The 14,084-nt window shown below is 40.3% G+C and overlaps 1 protein-coding gene across 2 annotated transcripts in view; it reads left to right on the plus strand.

The window, feature by feature from the left end:
* DNAH11 (dynein axonemal heavy chain 11) overlaps positions 1 to 14,084 on the plus strand; it is a 308,320-nt gene that overhangs the window by 232,015 nt on the left and 62,221 nt on the right. Inside the window, exon 62 of one of the 2 annotated variants that reach the window (XM_075062396.1) lies at positions 4,976 to 5,110. In XM_075062396.1, the coding sequence (XP_074918497.1) occupies positions 4,976 to 5,110 (135 nt within the window). Of the gene's footprint in view, positions 1 to 4,975; positions 5,111 to 10,574; positions 10,649 to 14,084 lie in introns of those variants that run through there. The other variant, XM_032783410.2, reaches the window with a different exon arrangement.

Genomic DNA, 14,084 nt, shown 5'->3' on the forward strand with positions numbered 1-14,084 from the left:
TGCAAAGGCAAATGAATGCTGCTCTGTAGTGCTGCAGTACCGCGTCTGTCAGCAGAATCCAGTACACATATGGTGACAGTGACAAAAGACAAAAACGGGCTCCATGATTGCCATGCTATGGCATCTGCCAGGACAATCCAGGGGAAAAGGGCGCGAAATGATTGTCTACCGTTGCTTTCACGGAGGAAAGATTGAGTGACGACATTTACCCAGAATCACCCGTGACACTGTATTTGCATTAGGATCTCAACCCAGAATTCCAATGGGTGGGGCAGACTGCGGGAACTATGGGATAGCTATAGGATAGCTACCCACAGTGCAACGGTCCGGAAATCGACCCTAGCCTCGGTACATGGACGCACACCGCCGAATTAATGTGCTTAGTGTGGCTGCGTGCACTCGACTTTATACAATCTGTTTTACAAAACCGGTTTTTGTAAAATCAGAATAATCCCGTAGTGTAGACATACCTTAAGAGTGGATCTCTGGGCTGCAGCTCCTCTGTTTACTAACTGTGATAACAGGACAGACCCAGCTGTGTTTGGCACCTGTAATCCATCTTCTTCCAGGAGCCTGTAACCAGCAGCTGATTTAAAAAGCTGATTTAAAACCAGCAGCTGACTCAAGAACTTCTTCTAAGCCAGAGGTTTTCAACCTGTGGTCTGCAAAACCCTGAGAATCAACAGACTATGTCTAAGATTTCCAAAAGGATCTGTACCTCCATTCAAAATTTGTAATGGGTTCGCAAATGAAAAAAGATTGAAAACCACTGTTCTAAACAAAGCATTATTTATTCACCCAAAGGTATATAACAAGCAGAGCACAAAGGGATAAAACTACAGAAGGCCTATATGCTCATGCTATACCTAAACTTTTTTTTTATTTCCTTGCAAGTTTTGGGTAAATTCTTTTCAGCCCAGACCCCCTTTCCAGGTTTGGGGGAGAAAGCCCGTGAAGCATTCTCTGTGGCAACTCCTTACTAGACATGGAATTTCTGTTATGTGGGAAATTTTGAAATTTCCAAGTTTTGCTTTCATTCCATGTCAGAATGAAAACAAATATTCTTGAAATTTCCCATGAAATGAATGTTCTGAAAACCATTTATTTTGGAAAAATTGTTTTGGAAAATTATTGGAATTTTATATTTCATGTCTTTTTTTCTTTCTTTTTATATTCCTTCATGACATGTCATATTATGCGATGCTGCTACTGATGTCATAGGTTCATAGATTCATAGACTCTAGGACTGGAAGGGACCTCGAGAGCTCATAGAGTCCCCTGCCTTCATGGCAGGACCAAATACTGTCTAGACCATCCCTGATAGACATTTATCTAACCAACTCTTAAATATCTCCAGAGATGGAGATTCCACAACCTCCCTAGGCAATTTATTCCAGTGTTTAACTACCCTGACAGTTAGGAACTTTTTCCTAATGTCCAACCTAAATCTCCCTTGCTGCAGTTCAAGCCCATTGCTTCTTGTTCTATCATTAGAGGCTAAGGTGAACAAGTTTTCTCCCTCCTCCTGATGACACCCTTTTAGATACCTGAAAACTGCTATCATGTCCCCTCTCAGTCTTCTCTTTTCCAAACTAAATAAACCCAATTCTTTCAGCCTTCCTTCATAGGTCATGTTCTCAAGACCTTTAATCATTCTTGTTGCTCTTCTCTGGACCCTCTCCAATTTCTCCACATCTTTCTTGAAATGCGGTGCCTAAAACTGGACACAATACTCCAGTTGAGGCCTAATATAATAGTTGAAAATTTAACTAATTGAAACATTTTAATGTCTTTTCTAGATAGTCTCTGCTCTTTGTGTTGTGTTGAAGCACTTTAACACAGTGTTGCCTCCTTGGGCCATTGTGTCTTTAATGGTTTAGTGCCACTTTAATCCTAGGCTTGGGAAAAATTTATCTGGTCTTACTGGAACCAGGCAGATGGGCATTCTCCTGCATTATTTCCATGAGGACCCTTTGTATTCTAACTGGTGGCACCTTATCTTTGTCATTGTTTTGCTTCCTGTTTGTTCCCTCCAACAGTCTCCTTTGATTGGACTCTATGCAGTCAGGCAGGATAATATCAAGCAGGTGAACTGAGATACATATTTCAGAGCAGCAGCCATGTTAGTCTGTATCACCAAAAAGAATGAGGCGTACTTGTGGCACCTTAGATACTAACAGTTATTTGAGCTTAAGTTTTCATGGGCTAAAACCCACTTCATTGGATGCATGGAGTGGAAAATACAGTAGGAAGATATATATACACAGAGGACATGAAAAAATGAGTGTTGCCATACTTACTATAATGAGAGTAATCAATTAAGGTGGGCTTTTAGCATCAGGAGAAAAAAACTTGTGTAGTGATACTCAGGATGGCCCATTTCCAACAGCTCACAAGAAAGCGTAAGTAACAGTAGGGGAAAAAATTATACCCATTGAGATACATATGGTATTCATAAAAGATAATACAGATATCTCCATCATTCTTCACAATCGTGAAACAAAAATGTTTTTAGCTTTGTATGTTAGACTCTTCTTACTATTTGCTGCATTCAGGACACACTCACAGTCCATTAAATCTGATAGGATCACAGTTAACATTCCAGCTTTCTCAAGTATCCCTTTGGAAGCCTCAGAGGATTTTGCCACACAAAAGCGGTCATCTTTAACTTCCAGGTCTAAAATCATCATCATAAACCTCTCCATAAACAAAATAGAAATCTTGTGGGTAATGAGGCAGTCAATACAAATCACCCTTACATATCAGGATCTAACCTGGCATTCCAGCTGTTCCCTTCTTTCCAACATTTTATTGTTCTCATTGTACTGCTTGAATTCTGTGAAATTTTCCTGATTGTCTGTTTTCGCTCCCGTGGATTTGCCTATCCAAACTACTGATCTTGATAATTATAGTCTAAAACTTTTCTTCCCGAGAAGTCATTCTGTTGTGGAACTGTGTCCTCTTTGATTCTTGGCAGCTCTTCTTCTAGTACCTCTGAGATGGAGTTATTTTTGTGCAAAGCAGAAGTTAGCTAAGCAGTTTCTGAAACCGCTTTGGAACAGCAAAATGGCTTCAGAAGACCTCTCTGCAACTGCTTTCTTTCAAAAGTCTTCTTTGCTGTGTTCTTGTAATGCCTCACCTGGATGTTCATGTGCAAAAATGATTCTCCAAGCTGGTTACCTTTTTGTTAACTCTTACATGACATCTCTGCCAATCAAGCATCTGACTTTGGTGCCATCTTTCTTTCATGTTTCTTCACTCATTTATCTTTTTATTTTTTTTACCATCGTAGGAAGTATTAATTTCCCTTTGGAAGTATACGGGAGAGGATGCCTGGGAGATGGAGAAACTAACTCTATGATAAACACATTGGATTTTTTTCCCCAACCTTCTATTAATGATTGTTAAAGGTGACGTGTGAAGGGAAAAGAATGTGTTTGTGTCCTTTTTTTGATTTTTTGTCATAAATAAGGCTACGATTTAGTCATGAGTATTTTTAGTAAAAGTTATGGCAAGGTCACAGGCAATAAACAAAGGCACGGCCAGTGACCCTTCCCTGACTTTTACTAAAAATACCCCAAACTAAATCTAAGGTGCTGTGGGAGGGAGGATGCTCCAGCAGATGCTGCTGTTCTGTCAAGGAGGGGGATGCTCTGGCCGTCGCTGCTGCTCCTGGGTGGGGATGGGGGGAGGCGGCCCAGGGCCCTGCAGCCACTGTTGCTCCTCTGGGCGGGGGCAGCCTGGGGTACCGTTGCTGCATCTCCTCCAGGGAAAGGCAGCCTGGGGGCACCGCTGCTGCTCCCGACCCGCTGCTCCATGGCAGCTCCCGGGACCAGCTGCCTGGGGCTGTCCAAGCAGCAGCCAGTGTGGCTGGCCCCGGGGTCACCCCAGCCACTGCAGAAGTCATGGAGGTCCCGGAAAGTCACGGAATCTGTGACTTCCGTGACCTCTGTGAAAGACTCATGGCCTTAGTCATAAACAGAACATGCCTTTTAAGTTTTGGTTGTAGTAGGGGAAATGTCAGGTCTTCCCTAGCTTTTTGGACTTGTTGGAAACTTTCAAGGATTATTGAGAGATTTCTTAAGCTTTAGTGGAAGAGTTGGGCTGATGAATCTTTAATAATAATAATTAAATAAAAAATTCTCCAAATGTTTCTCGGACATTTCAGTTAAATAGGGATGAATAAAAATAGTTTTGAACATTCTTGTCTAAAAATCCTTTCCCCTCTCATTTGCCCACCTTTCAGTCTCTTGTGATACTACTAGTTCTTCAGATAACCATAGAATCTTCCAGATTAGAAGAGACCTAGGGTTCTCATGTATAATAATGAGCAGAGAGGAAGAATCACGATGGTCTTTTGATTAAAGCACTGGACTGGACATGAGATCTGCATTCCCTTCCCACATCCACTACAGACTTCCTGTGTGACGGGGGCAAGTCACTTGATGTCCCTGTGCCCTGATGTCCTTCTGTAAAATGGGGATGATTTCAATTCCTTTCCCTCATCTTTTTGCTGTCTGTTTAGATTGTAAGATCTTTGGAGCAGGGATTATTTCTTGCTATGTGCTTGTTTCGGTGTCTAGTACAATGAGGTCCCAGTCTTGGTGCCTTACCATAATATTCATCCTCCTCATAATAAAGCAGAAACCTGAGTCCTTTTAAAACAAAGTAACTTCAGATTTACCCCACCTATCACTGTGGTGCAGTGTACTCTTCACTTACCTAGTGATCTCCACTATGTCTGCCAATGTATGCTTAATAAGACCCTCTGGAATGTGTGTGTGTGTGTGCATGCGCGCACACACACAGCACACAAAATCTGCCAGGAGCTTCACAGGCGTATAGGAAAACACAGTTCCTGCTTTAAAGACTTTACATCCTTCAGAATGAATGTCATTATATACATGTAAAATATTACTAAAATACAGCAAAAATGGCTGAGGTTATGAAACCTATATCTGACTCTGTTGTGCAGGAGCTGGATAGCAATCTATGCAGACTCACGGCTTCATTTGAAAAAGCAATAGCAAAAAAAGTCCGATGTCAAGAAGATGTGAACCGAACCAACAAAACAATTGAGCTGGCTAACAGACTTGTCAAGGGACTTCAGGCAAGTAGATTTTTTTCTTAATGGTGTCTCCAAAATTAATAATTAAAACATTCCAAATATTTTAAACTATTTTGATTACATTAAAAAATTCTAGAGCATAAGTATTAAATTCCCAGGTGACAGATAAGTTAAATCAATTCAGTAAAAAAACAAGCAAGCAAACATACCTTACCTTGCCTTTTAGGTTAAGAGGCAACCAAAATCTGAGAATACTATCAGAGGTGTCATGCGTTTTTTTTTTTAAATCACATGCCCCTCACTACATGGCCTCCAGAGAAAAGTCTCCATAACTAAGTCACCACATTTGTACACAACTGTGAACGCATTGTGACAGCATGGGCAGCCTCTTTTTAATGAGCAGAGAGACTGAACAGTCCTCTAGGTCAGGATTGAGTCATATTGCATCCGCCCACATTGCACTTAGTCTGTAACTAAGTAGAATACACTAGTTGGATTTTTTTTATATTGCTGTTGCAATGCTATTAATATTTAATAGGAACTAAATGCATTTTTATTAAAAAAACATAGTCTAAATTTCAATGTAGCCATTATCTTTATGTGTAGACAAATATCATCATAACGAAACAGACACCTGTTTAATGGTCAGTTTCTATATAGCCATTCAAGTAAGACATAGTGCTGCTATATGGCTTCCCTAATTACTCACACAGATAATGCTGCCTTAACACAATATGTGGGATTTATTCCACATCCTTCCTCGGTAAATTGGTATTAACAATAAGAACATAATAAATACATGGAAGATGGTTATACTACTTATATTCCTGTGCTCTTCTAAATCTAAAAGGATTTTAAAAAATTAAGTTAAGTTCAGTTTAGGGCTGTCAATTTAATCACAGTTAACTTACGCGATTAACTCAAAAAAATTAATTGTGATTAATCGCAGTTTTAATTGCACTGTTAAACAATAGAATACCAATTGAAATGTATTAAATATTTTGGATGTTTTTCTACATTTTCATATATATTGTATTCTGTGTTGTAATTGAAATCAAAGTGTATATTATTTTTATTTCAAATATTTGCACTACAAGAATGATTAACAAAAGAAATAGTATTTTTCAATTCACCTCATACAGGTATTGTAGTGCAATGTCTTTGTCATGAAAGTGCAACTTACAAATGTAGATTTATTTTGTTACATAACTGCACTCAAAAGTAAAACAATGTAAAATTTTAGAGCCTCCAAGTCCACTCAGTCCTACTTCTTGTTCAGGGAATGGCTAAGACAAACATTTTGTTTGTTTACATTGACAGGAGATAATGCTGCCCACTTCTTATTTACAATGTCACCTGAAAGTGAGAACAGACATGCACATAGCACTTTTGTAGCCAGCATTGCAAGGTATTTACATGCAAGATATGCTAAACATTCATATGCCCCTTCATGTTTCAGCCACCATTCCAGAGAGCATGCTTCCATGCTGATGACGCTTGTTAAAAAAAAAAATGTGTGAATTAAATTCATGACTGAACTCCTTGGGGGGAGAACTGTATGTCCTCAGCTGTTTTACCTGCATTCTGCCATATATTTCATTGTTATAGAAGTCTCGGATGATGACCCAGCCCATGTTGTTCATTTTAAGAACACTTTCACTGCAGATCTGACAAAATGCAAAGAAGGTTCCAATATGAGATTTCTAAAAATAGCTACAGCACTCAACCCAAAGTTTAAGAATCTGAAGTGCCTTCCAAAATCCGAGAGGGATGAGGTGTGGAGAATGTTTTCAGATGTCTTAAAGAGGAACACTTCGATGCAGAAAGTACAGAACCTGAACCACCAAAAAAGAAAATCAACCTTCTGCTGGTGGCATCTGATTCAGATAATGAAAGTGATCATGGGTTGGTCCACACTGCTTTAGATAGTTATTGAGCAGAACCCATCATCAGCATGGAGGCATGTCCCCTGGATTCGTAGTTGAAGCATGAAGGGACACGTGAATCTTTAGCACATCTAGCACATAAATATCTTGCGATGCCGACTCCAACCATGCCATGAGAATGCCTGTTCTCACTTTCAGATGACATTGTAAACAAGAAGCAGGCAGCATTATCTCCTGCAAATGTGAACAAACTTGCTTGTCTGAGCGATTGGCTGAGAAGTAGGACTGAGTGGACTTGCCGGCTCTAAAATTTGACATAAATCTACATTTGTAAATTCAACTTTCATGATAAAGAAATTGCACTGCAGTACTTGTGTTAGGTGAATTGAAAAATACTGTTTGTTTTTTTTTACAGTGCAAATACTTTATAATCAAAAATAAGTATCAAGTGAGCACTGTACACTTTGTATTCTGTGTTGTAATTGAAATCAATATATTTGAAAATGTAGAAAACATCAAATTTTTTAAAATAAATGGTATTCTATTATTAACAGTGTGATTAATCACACGATTAATCGTGATTAACTTTTTTAGTCACATTTAATCACAATTAATTTTTTTAATCACTTGACAGTCCTAATTCAGTTAGATTTCATAAAGTCCTTGTTTATGTATTCTGCAAAAACACAGCTCACTTCTTTTCCAAGGAATGCCTCCATTTCTGCAGACAAGGTGGGTGAGGTAATATATTTTATTGGACCAACTTCTATTGGTGAGGGAGACATGCTTTCAAGGTCACCTGAAGAAGAGCTCTGTGTAAGCTTGGAAGCATGTTTCTTTTACCAATAGAAGTTGGTCCAATAAAAGATATTACCTCAAGCACCTTGTCTCTCTAGTATCCTGGGACCAACATAGCTACAAAACACTGGATTTCTGCAGTCAGGCTGTGAAGACTGCAATCAAGGAGATTATGTCAGTTTGAAAAGCAGAATAAGAGTTTAATTTACTGAAACCATCTGATGTGATTAAAACAAACCAGTTTTTGTCATCTAGTTAATTTCAACTTGCATGTTGTCAGATGCTTAAAGAAGAAAAAAATGATTCTGTTTGTTTGTTACAGCACAGTGAAATCACTGGGGTATTTTGTTATTAGCTGGGAATGAACAGTTTTAGTTGGAGCAAGACAAACTTCAAAATTCTCAACATTAGCCAGATGTTGCAAAAATTTACTACCATGTGTAATCCCACTGAGTTCTCAATGGGTCTATGCGCAGTAGTAATCACTAAGACTTGGTTTAAGGGTTTATTTCAAATGTGAAGAAAACTATTTACAAAGACAGAGTTTTCTTTAGTGGTGGTATTGTGTAAGATAAGAAAAATATTTTAAAGGATTCATTCAAAATGTCATCTTTTCCTCTGAAAATAAATTCTTTTTGACTAGAACAGGAGACAGTTAACTTCTGAAAAGCATCAAGACTGATGATTTTGTCTATATAGCATTGACCTGGAAGCTCAGCCGTTCAGACTAATAAATCAGGCAATTTATATTTAATCATTAACTAACTCCTGAGCTGAACAGCTGTTCAAAATTAGAAATGGGTCACCCCGACTAGGATGACATTACAGGCAATCTATAATACATTAGAATAAAATTATAGTGATTTTTAACTGTCTAGAAATTTATTACACTCCATGTTTCAACTCTTAAACCCTTGTTAGCCAATGTCATTAGTGATTTATGGTTCTTGGGTAGTATGGTAAAATTACTGAAGATTTAAATAGACTATCATTCTATGTTTAGTAAATCTTCAAATTTCAAAGCTATTTTGGAAAATGAGGTGAGTTCACTTTGTTTATGACTTACCAACCAGTGACAACAAGGAAGGAGACTGGATAAATCTAAAAGCCCTCTTGTACGTTAATGGATTTATTGTCTGGTTGACTTAAGTTAATTATGTAAGGAAGAATCTAATAGGGTCTACAAAAAGTACCGGATATCTAACATACTTCAAAATGAAGGTGTTTGATTACAGAAGTAATTGTTAGTGCTTTAAACAAAAACGGTCCTTATTCTCACCATTTGTTGGACATCTCTTATGCATGAGAGCACATTTAGAATTAAGCACCATCACACGTATCAAGTTGCATTTCATGAGTTCACACCATGAGGCTTAAAATGCTCACACAATTAAGAATTGTGGTATGAGTAAAGATACTTCATTTATCTTTGTGGATAATTTGGATGCACATGGTTACTCCTGAGGCCATTCTGTGCACAATATTTTAAAATTCTGCAAAATTCTGCAAATTTTATTTGTCAAATAAATGTGGAGGCTACAGTGTGGTATTGGGGAGCCCTGGCCACTGGCTGCCCAAAGGTGGGAGATCATGTGCAGTGCCTCCGCCCTCCCCTGGGACACAGACTCAGCGGTGAGGATGCACACAACCCTGACACAGTGCAAGGACTGGGACTGCCCAGAAACACCTCAGGGCCCTTCTCCTCCGTACCAGATATGAGTTGAGAGGGTTGTGTGTGGGGCAATCTGGGTGTGGGCGGCTCAGTGAAGGATCTGGATGCATGGGGGCTTGTTGGGGGTTCTGGGTGCAACAGTAACGGGAGTCTGCAGGGGGGTCCAAGTGAAGGTTGTTGGGGCTAAGCGGAGGGGGCCTGGGTGTGGGGGGGGGGTAGAGCTCAGCCAGGGGGTCTAGGTTTGGGGGGCTCAGTGGGGGGTTCCAGATGCTGGGGATCCAGGTGCATCTGGTTGGGGCTTGGTGGAGTGGATATCTAAGTGTGGGTGTCTTGTCGGGTTATCCAGGTGCAGGGGGAGTGGGGCTCATTGGGGCTCCGAGTGTGAGGCTTGGCAGGAGGGTTTGGATATGAGGGGGTTGGGTGGAGGGGGAAACAGCTCCCTTTACAGGGATCCCTCCCCCTGCAGCTGAGGAGCGATGGGCACAGGTAGCAGGGGGATTTTTCAGAGCTTCCTGCAGCTGGGGGAGAAATCTAGGGGTGGGTCTGATGTGGCCCTGAATGCTGTGCAGGGGAAGGGGGAGTCTTGTCCTCCCCAGCCCAGACAGGACTAGCAGCTGAGCCTGGCACAGCGAAGGAGCCACCAGCCAGGTCTTCCCCAGTCTCGTCCCCCACCCCACAGCAATTTACCTCTCTGCTGGCTGCCCCGGGCACCCAGAACATACTGCTGGGGATAATCGCATGACTGCTCTTCTGGCTTTCCTTTGCTTCCCCATCAGAGAGTCATTTTTCTGGAGGGACGTAAAAAAATCTGCGGGGGATATAATTTCTGTACATGTGCAGTGGCACAGAATTCTCCCAGGAGTAAGACATAGGTTAAAGCAGAGGTTTTGGAATTTGTCTTTCTGGGAATTTTGTTCACACACAGTGAAATGATTTATTTGAAATATATGTTACTTTTCTGCTGTGAGATATCGCTGTCACTTGTGTTGATCACACCAAGAAAGGGACTGAAAAGCTAGAAAATGCCATGTACTGTGTATTTTTCTAGTTTTCTTCAGTCAACAATAATTAAATTTAATGTTGGAGGTGGTGGGGAGAGCCCCTATCGAGTTGTCCTGCAATGCGCTTCCCTGCACTCATGCTGGCAACTGCTGCATGGGGTCTCTTTGCTCACTGTGGGATAATCTTTTCAGATCTCCTGGATATCTGCTGACTTTCATGCAGGTAAACGTGTTTCAAAATAACATCTGGCCACCTCACCAGTGCCACTGATATTTCTGAGAGGCAGAAATATTCCTATGAATGTATTTGTACAGATATTTCAGATCTGCAAAAATAGTAAATAAATATATGTATAGCAGTGTCCAATATTTTACAGGCTATATCTTCGTCATTCAGTATTCTACCACAATGAAATACATGTATTTACTCCATCTCTGATATGTTGAAAATATACATTAATTTTCCAGATTGATATCCTTAATCATAATATACAAAAGTAGTAACTGAACATCTTTCAGAATTTAGGCAAAATCTATGGTACCCGATGCTGCTGCCAGTTCTCTTACTGGGAATTCCGTGCACAGAACAGTTTCAGGGACAGCATGCCAAACACTTTAAAATTCATTCTTATAATGTGCTATATATTTTGATTGGAAAGCAGATGGAGCCAATTTTTTAAATCTATTTTTAAAAATATTTATTTTGATATCTATAAAGTGCCTATTCCAGTGGCTCTAGATGCTTTAACAGCTTGTAAATACACAATGAACTGTTTGCATAAGCCACCTAGGATAAAATAATTATCATCTATACTTCTTCTAATAATAACTCCCAACACTAACCACACAAGATCCCTCCAAAACATCACAGAAATCCAGACTGTGCAAAAATAAGAACATGCAGTAGAGCAAGATACATCATCAAAGAACCTCTCATTGTGAATGCCCTACCACCAGCCCTTCTCCCTTACAAACCATTAAGTTGTTAGTGTCAGTACTTCAGCTGATTGCATCTTTGGTGGTATCCCATGAAGAGAAAGTCAATCTCTTAGGTAGTCATGCTTAAAACCATTCAGATTTTTTTCCCTAACTATTCCTTTCAAGTATCTGGCCCTCATTATAATGTTTTCCAACAAATATAGTGAAGTTGGAGAAAAAGAATTTAGGAATCCCAAATCATTGCAGTTTTTAATTCAGTAAAATCTCCATGACTTATGGTGGGTGAGTCAAGCAAAACAAAATAAGAATGAAACTTCTTCAACCAAAACTTTAACCAAAAATTGTTATATTTTTTTTGAGGGTCAAACAGTTCGGTTAACTTTTTTTTGCCCCTTATTATTCATCACTTCTGGCCAGAAGCAATGAAATACCACATGAAACATTTTCATCAGAGTATACATGGCCCAACTAGAAACAAAAATTACTGGAAATGTGGTGAAAGAGAAAGAAGGAAAGAAAATAAGCAGCATATTTTTGCAATAATTCCATCCTAATGTTGCAGAGCCAGAATTTGCCAATAGCCACCAAAAAAAGTGTGATAGAGACAAGGTGCATGAGGTAATATCTTTTATTAGACCAACTTCTGCTGGCAGAGAGAACAGGTTTTTGAGCTTCACAGAGCTCTTCCTGAGGTCTGGAGAAAGTATCCAGGGTGTCACAGCTAAATACGAGGTGGGACAGTTGGTTAAACATAAAGGATTCACATGTTCTAAGAGACCACTTATAAATGAAATGGGCACTTAACACCTCTGCAGTCGCAGGATGACGGAGAGTTAATAGGCAGTGGTGTGTGTTACAAATTGTTGTAATGATAAAACCAGTGACTGTTAAGTCCATGATTTTTAGTGTCCACCAGAGTTATGAATATAAGTTTCCAGGCATATCTTTTGAAGGTTTCCTTTGAGGACAAGGACTGAGAGGTCATATATAGAGTGAACTCTGTGAAAAGTGGTCACACACAGGTAATAGAGTGTTTTTGTCTTTTATCGTTTGTGTGAGTTCAATGTTAACAATCTCCCTCAGATCACCATGGATGTCACCTTCCTGTACATCAACATCCCTCACCATGACATTAAATGTCTACAAGACAATGGATAACACTCCGATATCCATCCCAAACACACCACCAAACTCATCCATTTCATCCTCACCTACAATAACTCTACTTTTAACATCAAACACTTTGCTCAAACATGAGAACAGCAAAGAGTACCAGGATAGTTCTCCAATATGCCAGCCTCTTCATGGGCCACCTCAAGGAAGGATTTTTTTAAAATGCAATATGAAATGTATGGTATATCTGAGATACATTGATGATATTTTCATACTCTGGACAGGTGACCTAAATTCCCTCATAGATTTCCACCACAACTTCAACAACCACCACCCATCCATCAAATTCTCTCTAGAGCATTCCCTGACTGTCATCTTCCTGGACACCATAATCCATTTCAAAAATAGAACCCAATAGGCAGCTATATACAAGAACCCCATGGATCATCAAGCTTATCTTTACAGTAGCCATTCCATCAAGAAATCTGTTATCTACAGATCTGTTAGCAAAAAGAAGAAAGTCAAGGAAAGTGTGGGCCCCTTACTGAATGAGGGAGGCAACCTAGTGACAAGGGATGTGGAAAAAGCTAATGTACTCAATGATTTTTTTGCCTCTGTCGTCACAAACAAAGTCAGCTCCCAGACTACTACACTGGGCAGCACAGTATGGGGAGAAGGTGACCAGCCCTCTGTGGAGAAAGAAGTGGTTCGGGACTATTTAGAAAAACTGGACAAGCACAAGTCCATGGGGCCGTCCTTTTCTGCGAACGCTTCTAGCCATTCGGCTCCTAGGTTTGAACAGTGAATGGATTCTTCCGTCCTAGTGCAGGACTCTGCACATTGCCTTGTTGAACCTCATTCACGGTTTCTTTTGCCCAGTCCTCTAATTGTCTAGGTCCCCTCTGTGTCTTATCCCTCACCCTCAGCGTATCTACGCCTCATCAAGTTTAGTGTCATCTGCAACTTGCTGAGGGGTGCAAGTCCACACCATCCTATAGCATCATTACTGAGAATTGAAACAAAACCACCTCAGGCCAAACCCTTGGGGCACTCCACTTGAACCGGGCTGCCAACTAGGACATGGAGCCATGTGATCACTACCCGTTGAGCCGATCTAGCCACTTCTATCCACCTTATAGTCCAATCATCCAGTCCATACTTCTTTAACTTGGCTGGCTAAGATCACTGTGGGAACCATATAAAGCTTGCTGACAAGTCAAGGTAAACACCACACCACTGCTTTCCCTCATCCACAGACCGAGTTTATCTCTTCAATAGAAGGCATTAGGTTAGTCAGGCATGACTTGTCTTGTGAATCCAAGCTGACTGTCCTGATCACTTTCTCCTCTAGATGCTTCAGAATTTTTGATTCCTTGAAGGACCTGCTCCATGATTTTTCGGGGACTGAGGTGAGGCTGGCTGCCCTGTAGCCCCCAGATCCTTCTCCTTCCTTTTTTAAAGAATGGGGCACTACAGTAGCCGGTTTTCCAGTCATCCGGGAATCACATTTGTCTCCCCATTCGCCTTGCGTTTTCAAAGATAATGGCCAATGCTCTGGCACAAATCACATCCACCAAATGCCTTTAGCACCCTCGATGCACGCATCT

This window comes from Chelonoidis abingdonii, chromosome 2, assembly GCF_003597395.2.
Source record: "Chelonoidis abingdonii isolate Lonesome George chromosome 2, CheloAbing_2.0, whole genome shotgun sequence".
Taxonomy (NCBI): Eukaryota; Metazoa; Chordata; order Testudines; family Testudinidae; genus Chelonoidis; species Chelonoidis abingdonii.